This window comes from Leptinotarsa decemlineata, unplaced genomic scaffold (assembly GCF_025532065.1).
Source record: "Leptinotarsa decemlineata unplaced genomic scaffold, Ldec_3_MD MMD2_tig00026375_RagTag_RagTag, whole genome shotgun sequence".
Lineage (NCBI taxonomy): Eukaryota > Metazoa > Arthropoda > Insecta > Coleoptera > Chrysomelidae > Leptinotarsa > Leptinotarsa decemlineata.
In genome coordinates, this window is record NW_027412711.1 from 1,897,335 (window position 1) to 1,917,220 (window position 19,886).

The following is a 19,886-nucleotide window of genomic DNA, read 5'->3' on the forward strand; positions in this document are numbered from 1 at the left end:
ACGGCACATGGCAGGAGCTGAATTTGAGAATTGTGCTCACATCTTGGATGGATTTGCCTTATACGTATTAGGAGGTGAATATAAGAGTTTCTTATTCTTGAGAAAAGAAAGAAATATCCACTTCAGTGTTTTGGGATTTGAATTATTCTATCTTCCTAATCAAGCCGTAATCGTTAGACCTCACTTCAGGCCGTCCACTATATACAGGTACATCTTCCACTAGCTTGTCAACTATCCATTGAGAGGTATCTTAATAGGCACCTCTCCCAAATAAAACTGGAACTTGGCACAGAATTGTTCGTATAACCTTACTTTGTTTCAGGCCTTTTCATTTTTGGCCCCTTTCGCTTTATCTCTTCGTTGTACGTTGGTTACATCTTGACGATTAGCTTATTGTTACCTTTGTTACGGTACTACAAGAAGTCTCTGACAACCAGAAAATCATTGATTACAACTATAATACTTACCACAGAATCTCAAGATCATTTATGAACACACCAGATCTCTACAAAGTTTCGAACGAAGAGAATATCCATTGGAGAAAGATATACGCTGGCAACACCTTGATCAGGCGAGCTCTTTCCATTATTTCTATTGCTTTACTTATATTAATATTACACCTTTTGTTGCTTGTCAATTATCCTGTTTATTGGTTACATTTGAATGCTGCTATTTGGCTGTGAAGCCTTATCTACCAGTGATTCTGAAAGAAAGAATACAACTAACTAAATATCACACCTCTGAGATTATATTTACTTACCACTTACTAGTTTATATATATGTAAACTCTGATGTATATATACATAGGGGTATCAAATGATCATGTCCTTCTCCCCATGCTGAATGATTCAACGTTAAATCTATATGTAGTTAAGTCTACTTGCAACTTGCACAACGAATAAATCCACTTCCTATCACACGAGAGTATTTCTTCCACGACCCACTCTCCGAAAGTAGCTAACCACAGTATTTTAATTAGTAAAAACCCCATTATAGCCCCCAAACGTTGCTCCTATCATTTAGAGGCGTTTGCAGGTTATAAAGATCGAAGAGGTGCTTCAGAAAAGAAAATATACAAAGATCGTAAGAGACCCTACTGCATCAATTGAAAGGAAGTTGTTTCAGACTTTAAAAAAACACCAAGTCGATTTTTCGGAAAAAGAGAGATCATCGCTAACACCGCACCACAGTATGCTCCCTCACTTGTATGAACTACCGGAAATCCACAAAAAGGATGTTTCGCTCAGACCGATCATTATCTCCAGAGATTCAGCCACTCAGAACTTGTCCAGGTTTTTACTACCAATAATTAAACCACTGCAAGGAAAAACATCATCTTTTGTGAAAAATTCAAAGCATTTTGTTGAACTACTACTCGAATGACCTATAGTCAGATCTCGGAGGAATAAATCCAGTTATCACCCGAAGGCGATTGTGGATACTAACAATCAAAACGTCGTGACGTACCACCCATGAAAATGAATGTCGACAATTAAATCCAGCCGTATTAAGCAATGTCAGAGAGGCATTTCAAAATAGATTATACCATTGTATGGAAGTGAATGGTACTCATTTTGAACACTTATTGTAACTTCATAATAAATAGCACAGTTAAAAAGATTAAAGAGTTTGAACTGTTGTACAACCCATTTTATTACAGGCAAATAAGGTGAAAGTAAAAAAAAAATAAGTAAAATTTGTGCTATTAAAAGAAAAATTGTTTATCTCATTAACTAACCACTTTAACCTACAAGTATTATACATTTTTGAAATCAGCTCAAAGAGGAGTATCCAAATTTTAAATAAAAAATATGTGCTATTAAAAGAAAAATTGTTTATCTCATTAACTAACCACTTTAACCTACAAGTATTATACATTTTTGAAATCAGCTCAAAGAGGAGTATCCAAATTTTAAATAAAAAATATGTGAAATATACATACATACATATGTATATATATATATATATATATATATATATATATATATATATATATATATATATATATATATATATATATAACAATTTCTAAAGGTGCACATTTATTTTAATTATATTTTTCATGCTTGTGTGAACTTCTGCCTATATTTTATTTCTGTAATGTGTATCTTTTACTTTGTCAACAAAACTAGATTTTTTGACAATAAAGTATATTTTGATTTGATTTGATGTATTATACTAATCAGCAATCACTGTTGTAACTTGGATATGCAACAGATCACCGCTTGGACTCTTGTTTGGATTTTCATTTTTTCTGTCGATATCATAGATGACGTTTTTGTAAGGGGTGTCATCATGTCCACTATGGTATCTTATTGAAAACAGGAATCAAAACTTCATATTTAGTAATCTATTTTTTTTAATGGAGCAGACTTCTGTTTCATTCATTTCAGGTTAGATTTATAGTAAATAAAGAAAAAATGTATTGAGGTGTACAAAAGACCTTATGGATCAAAATATAGGGTTTATTAAATTCGTGAAAAAAAATTGTGCAAAGTGATATTCTGAACTGACCCAAATAAAATTAAATCGACACTGTTTGCTTCATTCATTTAATGTAATTAACTGTCGTAATGTACCATATTATTATAAAGATGACGATAACCACGTTTACACATGTTTTTATAGCAATTTGGTTCGTGTGTATCAATGGATCGTGTGTAACTGCCACTACTACCTTTATAAAACCTGTTTGAGATTAATATTTTTGCTAACATAACACACTTGTACCTAACTGCATGCAAATTTGACATTTGCTTGCAACACAATATGTTTGGAGGGTACATTTGATGAAAAGGCAGCTAGTGCACCATTAATTCATCCATACTTGATTTTTTCGAAATGAAAAAAAAATCTATATTTATCACAAGCTAAACCTTGATACATTCAATGGACTAAAGTTTTTATTATTGGGTCATCTCAAAAGTTTTAGCATTATTAAACCGATCTGATAACATGTTAACGCTGGTTTTAGTAACATCAGTTGTTAAAATCATATTTCAGGGTGCTGTGTAAACGTGGTCTATATTTTTCAAGTAAACAAACACCCGCTGAGGTTATTATTTTTTCACAGATCTCAAAACAATGACTGATAGGCTGAAATCGAGGTACTATGTATCCAGAAGATTATTCATAGCTGATATGATGCGAATTTTCACCAACTGTAAGATTTATAACTCACCTGAAACCGAATACTACCAGTGTGCGGAAAATTTACAGCAGTACTTTCAAACACAAATGAAAGAAATTGGATTATGGGACAGATAAAAAAAAATCAACATGTTTTGTGTTACTTGGAAATATATGTGTATAATCAGGTAACTGAATAACTATATGATTTCTGTAAAAGTTGTCAAACTAGTGAAATATACATTGGTTCCCATCATGAAAAAAATCATCGATACATCTTTTGAGTTATAGAAGTGTGTGAAATAGCAAAAATTTTAATTTAATTTTAAAATGGAGATCCCAATGAAAAATGTAATCATCAGATAATTTCCATTCTTCCTATTCTATTAACATTCATTGAAAAATTGAACAATAGATTATTAGAATATTTAAAAAATATTGATTTTCTTTATAGTAGACGATATGGTTTTTACAGGTTGAGTGAGTGATACGGAGTCAGCTGTATTGGAAATGGTATACAAAATCCAACTTCAATTAAAGTCAAATAGTGTTTGTGGTATTTTATCAGTTGATTTCCGGAAGGCATTTGATACAGTGAATCATAATATTATTCTACAAAAGTTGAACTTTATTGACATTGGAGGAATAGTACTAACATGGTTTCAAAATTATCTTAGCAACAGAAAGCAGTGACTTATATACAGGAAAAAAAATTCATTGAAAACCATCAAGTGTGGATATAGGAATGTAGGCTTTCACGGCTGGCGGTTGGCTTCACCAATCAAAATATCGAGTGTGGAGTTTGACAAGGTTCTGTTTTAGGTCCAACTCTAATTCTAATTTACACCATTTCTATGTCGTTCTATCAGTTATCTTGCTGATGACATAACCCTCATTGACTTTTCTGAAAATACCATAATATTAGGGGGCTGTGAGAGATCATAATACTAGTTATCTTTCTGATGGGAATTTCATGAGTTGCATTTAAATTTTGATAAATCTTGCAATGGTTATATCTAGAACAAATTCAGCTAACAAAACTTTTTTCCTTAATTTCAATAATAATTTGATAAAATTCAAAAAAGAAATAAACTTTTAGGCTTATATTCAGATCAGAATTCATCATGGAATTCACATATCAGTCGACTTGGACTTGTAGGTGTATTTTGTGAAATGAGAAATATAATTCCATTTAAATATTTGAAAACAATTTTTTTTACTTTAATTTATTCGCTGATTAACAGAAAAACAGATTTTAAATACCTAACATCAGTTTGGGCAAGAGCTGATTTCTCTAATATGAAAAAACCTTTATGAGAGAAAGGACATGCGATCCATATAATGTTAAAAATAATAAACAAAATTCAGTACTATGTTTTGAAGAAGTCAATTCAATTCATAATCATAAAGTGTTACACAAAATATAGTTTCACAACCATACAAAGGCAAATTTGGTAAGAAAAAATTATTTTTTTATCATGGTGGTTATTTATGTAAATGAGTTCCTGTTATGTGATTTTCACTGAATTTATCTTTTCAAAAATAAACTTTATTGAACACAAATTTGAATTACAATAAAAAGAGTTTACAAAATGTGATTCAAGATTCAACGACCAGTCGTGAAGTTATTCAAGAATGCGGCGTTCTCTTGTTCTCTCATATCTATAGTATCAGGAACTGTAGATGTACGTTTCTTCGAATACTCTAGAAAAGCCTTGAAAATGTGCTGAATATGCTGAGTCTTTTCCTGGGTAGCTGCATAGTGGCTGATGCAATACTTTGTTATTATGGTGCAATCCATTGACAAAGGGTGCATTGGTTTTTCTAATATAACATTCTTAACAGTATAAACAAATGGAATTATACGATATTCAAAACATAACTAAAAGAATATGTTTTGAAATTGACTGACAATTTTGTAGAGTAAAATATTTTAATTTCTTGTATTATCCTCAGAATATTTTTTTTTCAATATGTGCTTTACATTATCCCTGCTGTAAAAATGAAATGTTTCTTGGGATTAATGAAATCACTATTTTCCAAAAACAAATTTTATAAAACGTGAGTGATATCAATTTGGTTTTTGCAAGTCTAACAGTTACTAAGCAAAGCACTGAACATTTAAGAATAGGTTACATCATTTTCCACTAGATTGAACATCTCAGCAAAAATTACCCTCTTTGCGGATGACACCACTGTACTGTGGCACAGTAAAACACCACAGCAACTGTTTAATAAAATAGAAAAGGATATGTGCAAAATAAAACAATGGTGTGACTCAAACTTTCTAGCTCTGAACTTAAATAAAACTAGCATAGTCACTTTCCGCTGCAGTGTTCCTGATATACCAATGTCAAATGAACTAATAACTAATAAATCACAAACGAAATTTCTTAGGTTCGAAATTGACAATAAATTGAAATTTGAATGTCACATAAAATCTTTGTGTAAAAAACTCGCATCAGGTTGTTACGCAGTTCGTATAATCTCCAATGACTTGGGTAGCTTTGTCTACGAGAATTATGTTCTTCTGACAATAAAGCATATCTTGATTGATTGATTGATTGTGACCTAAAAATAATTGAATTGCAAGCTTGCAAAGTAGTTCTGCAGCATTAATAGTGATTATTTATTTATAATTCTGGAAGATTTATTCAGATTTTTTCTTGTATGTAAGATATGGTTATAGTATGTCATACATTTGTCAGTTTTTTGGATTATTGATCACACAGGACTACAAGAAGATTTTATACTCGGGTAGATCAGTCACGTGCACCAAAATTTGAACTCACACAGTTTTCTATTTTTGAAGGTTGTCTATTGTAGGGGGCGACAGCTGTCTAATGGAAAAACATATAATTTTTTATCAATAGCTATTGTATAGTGAACACTATTACCAATACTCTTGAATTCAGAATTTGTCAAGATGAATTGATACATGAAATACATGCATTGCTAACTTTCACACACATACACCACCTTAACCATTTTGTTAAGAATAAATGAAGAATTTATTAGGTTTTGAGAGTTCCTAACCCAAATTAATGATAATGCATTCAAACAACACAAATTACTTATTCATTCCTGAAACATATTTTAAAGAATTTGATATAGCTCTTATGGCATAGCAATTTGAGTTTTTTTACATAATTAAGTAATGTGATGAAGTTTGTTAAATAAATGGAGGTCTAATTTCATATTACTAGTTTGAAATCAATGATTTTGTAATCTGAAAAGCATTTAAAAATAAATATATTGGTTTTAGATATGTTTAAAGATAGAAAGTCCATATCACACCATTCTTTGGCTTTTGATAAACCCTTTCACACATTATTTTTTTAAATATTTGGGTTATCTTTATGCCACAGAATGGCTGCTTCATATCCAAAAATTGGGAACTTTTCTTCAATGTTAGTTGAGGCAGAAAAGTCGGTTGTTTCCAGAGAAATACTTACTTGTATTTTTTAAAACGACCTGTTCTTGTTATTTACTCAGGGGACTATGTAAGATAAAAAAAATTATAAACAAGAGAAATCCAATAATATATTAAGTGATCTACAATGATAGAACAACTTTTATACATACAATGTTACACAATTCGATAAATACATATGAATAATAAAAATGACTGTCAATTCATACTATTAAAAGTTAAATAAACTATACTATACAAATCCAACAATTAGCTCTACATAATATTCTTAAAGAAACCATTGATTGAAAAACAAATCAAAGTCATTTACACTTAAGCTATGATTTCGCTAAATAACTTATCGAACACTCAAAGTCCTTTTTTAAAAATCAATTTATTTAGTACAACAAAAATAATTAGACAAAGGTACGTCTTTACAGTAGAAAAGTTTGATTATGAATGTCGGCCAGTTCCCTGGAATCTTCGCAAGTCGGCTTATCTCCCGGTGTACGCTTTCGTAGACTCAGCATTCTTTCTATGGGAACCGTGTTGGACGTTCATGTAATTCCTCCCCCACAAAATTCAACTCCGGAGGGTTAGCGAGGGAGTTGAACATCGAAAAGTTCTATGTCTCCTCTTGGGCCTTGACTGGGTCGTCGATGGATATACCATGGCAACATCAGCTTCTTATAACAGATGTACAGCAATACTGTGAACAATACTAAGTAAATGGCTATTGTCCTGAAACTAGGGGTGTGTGAAATTCTTCCAAATGACACGTCTGGTTGATTATTTATAAATAATTTGAGTTTTAATTTCTTGAATTTTGTCCAGTTTAATATCCTCTAACTGGAGGCTGAAATTCAGGTTTGGAATGGATTCGACTTCTAGGCTCAGATCAGGTAGTAAGATTGGCTGTTTCGGGACTGTAGAAATTCTATTGTTGGCGATTATTTCCTTCTGGCAGATTATTTGGCAACCTACTGGAATTTCTATTAAGTAGGTTCCGGTAAGTTTTAAAATCTCTTCTTGTTCTTTACAGATGAACTTAAGGGTCTCCATGGATGGCAGTAATACGATCCATTCATTGGAATCTTCCAGTCTATTGAAGATTGGTTTAGTGAGCTCTATTCGAACTCGATTGCAAGATGTTATATTATGTACACTCAGCATCTGAATCTTGCATGCTGGGTTGCTTTTTCCGACTTCTTGAAGGTGTAATTTTTTGCAAATATAGAATTGCAGTGAAACTCGTAGACATTCGTAGTTTTGGAATGTATAGTACAACTGATTTCTCAATAAATATCTTTTTCGAGGAATTATAGCCTTAAACTGTTTTGTTTGGAAAATGAAATCGAATTCTCGACATCTTGCAATATTGAATTTATTATTTCGTACATGTTTACGAATCAAAATATCCTTGATAAAAGTTGAATTTTCTCTGTACGTAGTTTGATTTATTATATGAAAAATTAGTCGAATCTTTAAATCTAAATTTTCATTATGACTTATCTGTTGAACTGTGTCATTGAATGTATTTATCAAATCAATGGTCAGACTGTTCTGCTTTTTAATGCTATTACTCAATTTACTCTGGTTATCTTGAAGTTCTCTGATCAAGTTTTCGTATCTTTCGCCATCAGCGGAATCAAGATTTCCAGTCATAGATCTAAATATTGAACCTATACCATTGTAGAGACCACGTTTTGTTCGTTGAGAATGGGGTATGATTTCTTTCAATTTACTTTCTACTTTCTCTTTGTTAAATGTCAAAATTTTCAAGTAATTTGAGGTGTCATGGAGATAATCTTCATTTTTTGCAATAGTACTCATCAGTACATTTGATTGTGATTGAAGCTTATCGATTTCGATAATAATCGGAGACATATCATAATAATGAATCAGAGCGTGGGTGTATTCTTCGATTTTAGCGGTTCCTAGTTTCAGTGGGATTTGGCCTGGATTATTTTCCAAATTTCTTAGAGTAATTTTATCATGAAGTCCGAAAACAACAGGAAATCTGAAATAATATATAATGTTGAAATTAGAAATTATGTTTTCTCAAGAGGACGTTTTAGGTTGTCCATATGAACCTTTTCTTGGGAGTTTGTTAAAACTGTTTTAGACTAATTATTTACCGTTTTTAAAGTGGTTGGCTTGCTGGTTGGCAGGTATGGGCGAAAATATTTAGTAGCCCAAACGATTGCCAACAGTTCTTTTTCAATAACCGAATCATTCTGTTTTGAATCATTTAGTGTTCTCGAGGCATACGCCACAGGTAAATCATTACCTGTTGGTCCCTGGGACAAGATGGCGCCTAATGCAACATTACTTGCATCGGTGGTCAAATTGAATTGTTTTGTGAAGTCGGGATATTGCAAGATAGGCTCATTTATCAAAATATTTTTGCAAGTCTCGAAGCATGAAAGAAATTCCTCATCATGTTCGATTTTCGCTCTCTTCTTCAGACATTTCGTTAAAGGTTTTGTGATTTTAGAAAAGTTTTCGATGAATTTCCGATAGTAGCCAAGCAGTCCAAGAAATCCTTTGATTTGTTTCGTGGTTTTTGGCAATGGATATTTTTTATGGCAATTATTTTATCGGGGTTAGGTTTAACTCCGTTAGGGGTGACAATATGGCCCAGATAGGCAACTTCTTTAAGCAAAAACTCAAATTTGTCCAACTGTATTTTAAAGTTAAACTCTCTTAGTTTCTGGAACACAGATCGGTAACCGTTCTATGTGTTCTTGCAGGGAAGTTGAAAATACTATTATATCATCGAGATATACCAAACATTTTTCGTTTCGAATAGCGCGAAAAATGTTATCCATCACACGTTGGAAGGTGGCTGGAGCATTTTTCAGCCCAAACGGCATTCTCAGATACTCATAGTGTCCATTTTCAGTATTGACGTTTTTTCAATTTCGTCCATTTCGATTTGATGAAATCCACTTGCAAGATCTGAGGTAGTGAAAATATTGACATTTCCCTAGTTTATCTAAAAGGTCAGTAATATTTGCTAGTGGATATTTGTCGTTGATTGTTTTTTCATTGAGTTTTCGGGAGTCTACGACTACCCTCCATTTTAGTTTCCCAGAAGCGTCCGCCTTTTTGGGCACAACCCAAATAGGTGATGACCAGAGTGAGTTACTAGGTCTTATAATATTTTGATCTAAATCTTTTCAATTTGACTTTCAACCTCCTGTTTATGTATGAATGGGTATCTGTAAGATTTGGAATAAACAGGAGTTTCATCGAAAGTTTTTATGTTATGTTTAATTTTACTTGTAAAAGTAGAGGGCATGTTTTCCTGATAGAAGATACCAGAAAATTCCTTACATAAGTTGAAAATGTAATATGTATTTTTTCTTCATTTAGGTGGTCTGTGCGAAAATTAGTGAAGTCGAAATTTGTTTTTTCGGAATCGTCAAAATTATCGAAATTTACTTCTATGAATTTTCGATTGAATTTTTCTACTGAATTAGGTTCAGAAAAATCCAAGACTACGGGAGATGTTGTATTGTTTAGGATTGTTGTCAATGCTTTGCCGTTTTTTGCTAACATCAAGCATTCCGGAATTTCACAATTGTGAAATTTTTGATGGGGTATTATTATTTCACATTTAGCAATTGAAGATTTTATTTCAATAACTTGTTCTGTTCGAGGTGCAACTGTGATTAAATTAAGATGTTTTGAGTTTTATGGTACTTCAGTTTGATATGGGTATAAGGAGTTACAAGAAGATTTTTACTGAAGTTTAAATTCGCTTGAAGCAGTTTCAAATTGTCAAGTCCTAGCAAACTGTCAAATACATTATGAAATTTAAACAAATAGAATTTCAAGTTCTGGGATTCTGGTAATCTGAATATTTCCGAAGCAGGTACCATTGTGCTGTGTTTATAAGCTGATTTCTGAAAGGCAGTAGATACTATGAAGGAGTCATTTCTAATAGCATTTGGAAAAATTTTGAAGGCTATATATATCTCGATCAATAAATGATTTGCAGACCCAGAATCAATTGAAAGTTTAAGATTGTAGTCAGGCAATAAAATATATGGTAATTCTCCTGAATTGGAAGTATTGAAGGGAATAATTTGTGGATTTTCGTTTGGTCGTTCATTGGAGGCAGGTTCTGAAAATTTTCATCAAAATGCGGGTTTTCGTCAAAATTCTGAATCTGTTGACCTTCGCAATAATAGTTATAAGCTATTTCTTCGTAACCTTGACCTTGGTCATCGAATGAGTAAGTGGGGCAGAACTGACTTTGGTCATCTACTGAAAAGTTTTCGTCTTGATTCGGTATTATATAGCTCTTCTATATAGCATTTGAATATGCTTATGAATGTATAATAAACTGATCTCTGATTGAAACAAAAAAAACCTAATCAGGATAAAACTAGTAATGAAACAATGAAATTCAACTCGATTGGCAAATAATGATAATATAAAAATTTCGGATACTTGAATGTTTTATTTCATCCATCTCTGGAATTGAAAAGATGCCCCGTTTATTCGGAGGATTAATTTTACAAAAAATTTCATTTTCTGAATATGTCAATATATCCTCCTTCTCTGGCCATTTCCAATGCGGACCACTTTCTGCCATAGTCTTGATTTTCAAACCCGTTTCATCTGGACCGAGGCTCACTCCTGGAAAATACTCTCCTTCATAAATAATTACAGCATATTCTCCTTTCGGAACATATAATTTATTTTTCATTGTGATTTCACGGGTATCAAGATTTTCCTTTTCCGCTGGATTTTCCGTTTTTTTTTTTTGCTCAGGCTCGATATAGAATCTTCTTTTTTTTTTCTTTTTTGCTGACGATGTCGTTGAGGTTTCAATAGAGTCGAATTTTTCTTTTTTTCTCGTGTTCTTTGCTTTTGTTTTGCTTGGGTTCGATAACAAATCCAGCTTTTTTTTTCTGTTGCCATGTGATTTCTTTTTTTTTTTCTATTTTTCGGCTTCGATTTTTCGTTGATATTCTAAAAACTCTTCCAATGTGGCTACTGTCGGAGTAATTTTTTTCATTACTTTTTTACTTTTTTCATTCTGATCCTTTTCTGGCCAGAATAGAGCTTTTTTGAAGGGGGTCGCAATATTCTTCAAAAGTGGAGGAATATTTTCTGAAGGTGTTTCGGGTTTATCTATATTTTTTTTGTGAAGCTTCATGCTAAGTGGTTTTTTTTGCTGGGATAATATAGTACTCTTTCAAGAATGGAAACTCAATATTCGATGAAGGTAGGTTAGGTGTATCATTTCGGGTAAGAAAGATATCTTCTGAAACAGTAGAGTTTCCACAATCTGGTATCTGGACTAAAGTGCCTTCTGGTTTCTTGGAGGGAGTTGTGACATTTTTTAAAGTAGCAATATTTTCCAAAGGTGTCTCGGATTCATCCCCATTTTTTTCTGAACCTTGATCCTCAGTAGTCGTCTTTGCTGGGGTAGTATTGTGATCATCCAACAAAGAAATCTCAATACTTGATGAAGGCAGGTTACATGAATCATTTATTGGAAAGAGCATAACTTCAGAAATGACAGAGTTTCCATCTTCTGGTATTTGGACTAAAGTACCATCTGGTTGTACCAGCATGATTTGTTCTTGGTCCCAAATAGAATAACCTATATCCAAATTAATGTTAGAAATTTCGTTATATTTCGGCATATTTGCTTCTAGAGTATCATCATGGTTATTCACTGATTGGGTATCTCCGTCATGGGCGTCCGGAGACTCATTCCTAATTCTTCTCCAGAAATAGAACAATTCTTTATTTGAAAGGTTTCCTTTCCAAATATATCCACAAGTATAAAATTCCTCTAAAAGTGTACTGTCAACTCTCTTTTCTACTTCAATTAAAAAAGAACTCTTTTGTGAAACACTTCCACTTTCTGCTTGAGATTTAGATGCAATTTGAGTGAGTAGTTTGGTGTAGTTAATTCTACTCTGATCAAATGGATATAATCCACAAGTCCTGAAACCATTTCTTATCTTATCCTCGGTAGCGCTATCACGAATACACTTGTCCAGTTGTGCTGCAAAATCTTCTCTTTTCAGTTTTTTGCCGTTATTCTCAATGCGTCAATTTTGTACTCTATTTTTCCACGAAAGTTTGAGAGGGCAAAATATAGCAACATCTAATGGTTGTAATCGATGTGTGGAGTTAGGCAGAAGCGCAATAAGTATAATACCATTGCTTTTGCAGAATTCAGTTAGGTGAAGGGTTAAATGGAAAGAGTGTCCATCTAGAAAGAGAATAACTGGTAAAGGAATGTTATTTTCAAGGATCCATTTTTTATAGAATATATTCGCGATGAATTCATAGAAGCATTTCCCATTCATCCACCCAGAGTCTGAATGGCCAACGCCCCAACCTGGAGGCTTTTTCAAATGGATACTGGCAGGTACTCTTTTATGAGGAAATAAAACTGTAGGCTTCACAACTTGTCCTTCGGCTGAAACTGTTAATAATACAGTGAGACACTCTTTTTCGTCATTAGCAATTCTGGAATAAACTTTGTTCGAGCCTTTTCTTACGATCACACACTTCTCTTTTGGTGAAAGAAAAAAAGTAGATTCATCACAATTAAATACTCTCTTTGGATCCGATAAAATATCTTCTAAATTGTTCACTCTCAGGTATTCTGATACTCTATCAAACCAGTCTCTTATTTTTTTTTCGGTTATATTCGCCCGAGGTTTGGTCAGATTCTGACATACTCGATGAGACAGTTCCGGATGTCTGACAAAGAAATTTTCATACCAATGACGACCTGGAATACCATTTTTGAATTTATTTGCTCTTTCTAGACGCCGAACTAGTTCTGCAACACATTCTAATAATTGATTTTTAGTTACTGGGAAACCAACAGTTTCCAAATATGAAATCCAGTCCACTATTGTTTGTTCTTCTGCTACTGTCAGGACACAGTGGGCTCCACTTGTAGCACCTTCTGCGTATTTGTTATGAATCTTATCAACAAGTGTACTTTTTGGAATTTTAAATTCCGTAGACGCTTTTCCAAAAGACATTCCATCCCAAATGGAATCCAGTGCAAGTTGAAGAGTTTCCTTCGAATAGTTTCTCCTCTTGTCAGATATATCCAATTGGTAAATGGTTATCTGAAAAGAAGACGAGCATAAGTACCATTAACGGTCGGTAATAAGTTTCATCTTATGATATTGTACTCTGTTACCGACCATAAAAAAGCAATATTTCAGGTGATCCACTAGCAAATATTTCAAAACTTACACATTATATTTCTGTACAAAACCAATAAACATCATAAAGATTATGGTAGTTTCCTCTCAGAAACAGATTATTAGAGATATGATGTATAATATCAATCCACTCAACACATTTTCATGAAAAGAAGAAAACAAATTTGACCAATTTTGTTATCATATATTTCGATTAGGGAATGAAGTACATTCGGTCGGTAAATGCTCACGTGAATTGTCGGTATGACATATTTGAGAAAAAAATCAGTGTTAATTATTTTATAATGGAACACAATGAAAATACCAAATCGGTGTGTTAATACATGTTCTTAATTACGACCGTCTGGTCGGCAATAGGTTGATTTCAAATCTGAATGTACTCTTTACCGGCCGACAATTAATTGCAAATTATTCTTGACCGAGTCAAATAAATGATCAAAGGAGTTATCAGATATGTGAGAAAATGTTCTTTCATGTTATTTTTGATAATTCATAGTAGTGCACTACTTACCTTTATATACTAACAATTGCTTCAAATGGCGGGAACAAATATATAACACTCCTTACAACTTGCCTTATGGAATCTACGGACACCTCGGAAAAATACGTTAGAATCTGCATCTATGCATCAGTCATGCGTCTGCGTACATCTTAGATGTTGCCATATCTACTATTATTACAATAAGGTCGTTAAAAATTTCAGTGGACAAATGAAAAATATGTACTGCGCCTAATACCAAAGAAATTCAACGTGGTCGGTGATAGGAAACGGACGGTGAAGGGTACATTTATATTATCACTTTGGCCAACCCCATTCAGGTGGTAGGCGCATTTTGAGCATTTTCATCAGTCCTGAGAGTTTCATCATTCCACCTCGAATATTCCGGAAGATACGGGGGTGTTTCCATAAGAAGTGAGACAAATTCGGATTTTTCAGGAAAAAAATGTATTCGTAGTAAGTTGGTAGTCCTGAACACGAATCTGAAGGAATTTTAACCCTATTTTGCCCCCTAATATGTTTCACCGTAAAATGGGGTGTTCCATCGCGAGTGGCGGACAGTGTATATCACTTTGGCCAACCCCATTCAGGTGGTAGGTGCATTTTGAGCATTTCCATCAGTCCAGAGAGTTTCATCGTTCTACCTCGAATATTACGGAAGATACGAAGATGTTTCCATGAGAAGTGAGTCACACTGTAGAGGTCCGCTGCCACTGAACAAAAATACCTTGATGAAGAACATCTGAAAACATTCATAAAATTGCATTCAGATCACTTTGGATGGTCCTAGCAGACTTGGAAAAATATAAAAAACTTTTTCTCGTAATATGAAATTTCCATATAGAGGTGCACTGCCACTGAACAAAAAATACTTTGAGAAAGAGCATCTGAAAACATTTATAAAACTGCATTCAGATCACTTTGGATGGCCGTAGCAGACTTGGAAAACAAAAAAAAAATCTCGTAAGTAAATAGGCTGCAAGAGTTCTGGCTCATTCCTTATGGAGATTAACATGGGAAAACGGCTAAGGTTCATTCTGCAATTTTTGGTTCCTTTCAAGGTCACGCGACACCAATCAGAGCGCTCCAAATTGTCACGTGACCCAGATGCATCGTCGCGAGTACACCACACTGGCACCACCTATGAGTCACTAGCTGAACTATCTATTGGTTGAAGAAGGACACTGTGTACACTAATATTAGTGCCACCTATGAGTTACTAGCTGAACTATCTATTGGTTGAAGAAGAACACTGTAAACACTAGACATATGGGTGTTGTCATGCGACGCAGTATGCGCAGTTGCCGGTTTTATGATGTCTGTCAATACGGATCGGTGTCTGTGCAACTGTCAAATGTCAATGAGGGTGCAGGACGGTGTCTGTGAGGGGGAAACGTGTGACGTCATCGACGCAGGATGGAACGAGTATAGTAGCGATTTAAGCGTAGAACTCCGCCCCTCGGCCCCCTTGGTACTTCACCTAACCTATCGGCCCCCTTGGTACTCCACCTAACCTATCAGCTCCCTCGGCCCCCTTCAGTCACGTGATTTTAATTAAAAAAAGTTTATAGTTATGAGATTCGAACCTGGGTCGTCCGCGCCGTAGACATTGTCTTTAGCCTCTACACCATCGTAAGATATTGAAGTTAACTGCGAATGTTGGGTATTTACAGCGTTAGTTTTGTCGGGACCGAAATTGACTCATTCATTATACTTGACAGCATTTTTATTTTTGATTTCCATAGAATGTAATTGTCATTATCATATTGAAGATAGGAAAATATACTTAGATTTGGGAAATAATTAATATTTCATGTAAAGAGGTGCATGTGTGTGTGTAAGAGCGAGAGGCGCGTGTGACGTAATCGATGCACAAATTTACGTGGCTTTGCGTATATTGAGAGATTCATTTGAATAATTTATCGTACAGAATTGTTTCATGTCCTGTTATCAGTAACCGCACAAAAATAGGCGCTCGATTCATCGATACAAAAGTATATGGAAACACCAAAGTTATAGAACACACAGAGTCATCTATGAGTCACTAGCTGAACTATCTATTGGTTGAAGAAGGACACTGTAAACACTAGACTCATAAGACTGCATCTGTCAAATGTCAATACATGCCAGCATGGCAGGTTCGGCGTTGCCAGTTGTACAATAAATCATTGTTTATGGGGCAATGTAGCGTTGCCGGTTTTGAAATTTATCGTGAACTACTCGACGAAAATTGGAAGCGCGAAAGTGATATATTAATAATAATGAATCAGATTTAAGAAAAAACATTACAGATTAATGAGGCTGTATCGTTTCAAAGTGTGATCCCTCAATGTTACAAGGTATCTCAAAATACATCATTGAAAACAAAAATGGCGTCGAAGTGTACAGGGTGCGTCAAAATACATCATTGAAAACAAACATGACGTCGAAGTTTACAGGGTGCGTCAAAATATATTTAAGAGAAAAACATGTCGGTTCAACAGAAGTCTAGCATTCCAACATGCCAAAAGGGTACAACGTCTCGTATTTTTGTTAACCAAGTTAGCATCATCAGGAGAAAGAGGAGATCCAAAAGTGTCGTGAGGTTAAGCGTTGTGGACTCAACGTGAGGGCAATGGGGGAGCCAACTATTCGACAATGACATTTCAAAATACGTAGTTTTGCATAAGTTTCGAAAGAAAACGATGTTCCGTACGTCGTTGGTAAACAAAAATGAGTAGTATAATGGCATTCAGAGAATACAGACGTAAAGTAGAGGAATTTGAGAGACGTGTCCAACAAATAAGTAAAGATATTCAATTATATGAGGAAAAGAAAATGGTTCTCAAGCAGTTGAATAATTTACACATTCAAGACAAAGTGTTCCAGCCTCAGAGTGTAGAATATGTCGTCAACCATGCTGAAAAACAATTTTTATACTTCCGGCTACAATAATTTCTGTTCAATATGTGAATCATTCATTATACTTGACAGCATTTTTATTTTTGATTTCCGTAGATTGTAATCATCATTATCATATTGAAGATAGGAAAATATACTTAGATTTGGGAAATAATTAATATTTCATGTAAAGATGTGTATGTGTGTGTAAGAGCGAGAGGCGCGTGTGACGTAATCGATGCAAAGAGAGATGGAGATGGTATCGAGATTTACCGGTTGCTAGTGCAAGCAGGTGTTGCCAGTTGTACAATAAATCAATGTTTATGGAGTAATGTAGCGTTGCCGGTTTGAAAATTAAGTTATAGAACACACGGAGTCATCTATGAGTCACTAGCTGAACTATCTATTGGTTGAAGAAGGACACTGTAAACACTAGACTCATAAGACTGCATCTGTCAAATGTCAATACATGCCAGCATGGCAGGTTCGGCGTTGCCTGTTGTACAATAAATCAATGTGTATGGAGTAATGTAGCGTTGCCGGTTTTGGAATTAATCGTGAACTACTCGACGAAAATTGGAAGCGCGAAAGTGATATATTTTATAATAATGAATCAGATTTAAGAAAAAATATGACAACCTGCGATCCGTCATTGTATACGGGGTGTCTCAAAATACATCATTGAAAACAAACATGACGTCGAAGTGTACAGGGTGCGTTAAAATATACCACTTAAGAAAAAACATGTCGGTTCAACAGAAGTCCAGCATTCCAACATGCCAAAAGGGCACTACGTCTCGTATCTTTGTTAACCAAGTTAGCATCATCAGGAGAAAGAGGAGATTCAAAAGTGTCGAGAGGTTAAGCGTTGTGGACTCAACGTGAGGGCAATGGGAGAGCGAAGTATTCGACAATGACATTTCAACATACGATGTTGAAATGCATGTTTTACGTGCGTTTACGGTCGTTTTTCGTGCGCTTCCGATCGTTTTCGACCGTTTTACGTGCGTTTACGGTCGTTTTCGATCGTTTTTCGTGCGCTTTCGACCGTTTTACATACGTTTTCTATTTTTTGTTGAGGGTATCATAAGGCGGTGAGGTTAGATGAAAAGGCTGCTTGGTACAATGAAAACGCTGTGGATGTTATATTGAATAAATTAGGCGAATTTGAAGAACAATTGTCGGGGTGGGCTTTGAGTAAAATTCTTTTGTTGGAAGTAGCAATTAATAAACATGTGATTGGTAACGGTTCTTCTTTCATTCCATTGCCACAAGAAATCGCAAGGAAGAAGGCATGCATTAATTTACAAAACAATGACGAAATGTGCTTCTTCTGGAGTATTATTAGCGCCTTGTATCCTGTAGCAAAAAATTCTAATAGAGTGTCAAAATATCCACACTATTCTACAGTTCTGAATACTACAGGGCTAAATACTCCAATGGATTTACATCAAATCTCCAAATTTGAAAAACTTAATAATATTTCTGTTAATGTTTACACTTTGGAATTGAATCAAGCAAAGGAAAAATCATTTTTTGTAGTAGTACCTGCCAGACTCACGACAACAAAACGAGACAGACATGTTAATTCGTTATTAACTCAAGACAAATATTTTCCAAAATTGAACGATTATGAGGCTCCACCGACATGTTTTTTTCTTAAATATATTTTGACGCACCCTGTAAACTTCGACGTCATGTTTGTTTTCAATGATGTATTTTGACGCACCCTGTACACTTCGACGTCATATTCGTTTTTCATTGGTGTATTTTGAGATACCTTATACACATTGAGAGATCGCACGTTGAAAACTTACAGCCTCGTGGAACTGTTATGTTCTTTCTTGAATGATGTATTTTGACGCACCCTGTACACTTCGACGCCATTTTTATTTTCAATGATGTATTTTGAGATACCTTGTAACATTGAGGGATCACACTTTGAAACGATACAGCCTCATTAATCTGTAATGTTTTTTCTTAAATCTGATTCATTATTATTAATATATCACTGTCGCGCTTCCAATTTTCGTCGAGTAGTTCACGATCAATTCCAAAACCGGCAACGCTACATTGCCCCATAAACAATGATTTATTGTACAACTGGCAACGCCGAACCTGCCATGCTGGCATGTATTAACATTTGACAGATGCAGTCTTATGAGTCTAGTGTTTACAGTGTCCTTCTTCAACCAATAGATAGTTCAGCTAGTGACTCATAGATGACTCTGTGTGTTCTATAACTTTGGTGTTTCCATATACTTTTGTATCGATGAATCGAGCGCCTATTTTTGTGCGGTTACTGATAACAGGACATGAAACAATTCTGTACGATAAATTATTCAAATGAATCTCTCAATATACGCAAAGCCACGTAAATTTGTGCATCGATTACGTCACACGCGCCTCTCGCTCTTACACACACACATGCACCTCTTTACATGAAATATTAATTATTTCCCAAATCTAAGTATATTTTCCTATCTTCAATATGATAATGACAATTACATTCTATGGAAATCAAAAATAAAAATGCTGTCAAGTATAATGAATGAGTCAATTTCGGTCCCGACAAAACTAACGCTGTAAATACCCAACATTCGCAGTTAACTTCAATATCTTACGATGGTGTAGAGGCTAAGGACAATGTCTACGGCGCGGACGACCCAGGTTCGAATCTCATAACTATAAACTTTTTTTAATTAAAATCACGTGACTGAAGGGGGCCATGGGAGCTGATAGGTTA

The 19,886-nt window shown here is 34.4% G+C and overlaps 1 protein-coding gene across 4 annotated transcripts in view; it reads left to right on the forward strand.

Moving 5' to 3' along the window:
* Gcn5 (Gcn5 acetyltransferase) overlaps positions 1-19,886 on the forward strand; it is a 144,160-nt gene that overhangs the window by 114,403 nt on the left and 9,871 nt on the right. For 2 of the 4 annotated variants that reach the window (XM_074185531.1, XM_074185532.1), the window contains one exon: positions 3,074-3,397. In XM_074185531.1, coding sequence (XP_074041632.1) covers positions 3,074-3,267 — 194 coding nt within the window. In that variant the 3' untranslated portion in view covers positions 3,268-3,397. Of the gene's footprint in view, positions 1-3,073; positions 3,398-3,604; positions 3,689-19,886 lie in introns of those variants that run through there. The other 2 variants (XR_012468109.1, XR_012468110.1) reach the window with 2 other exon arrangements.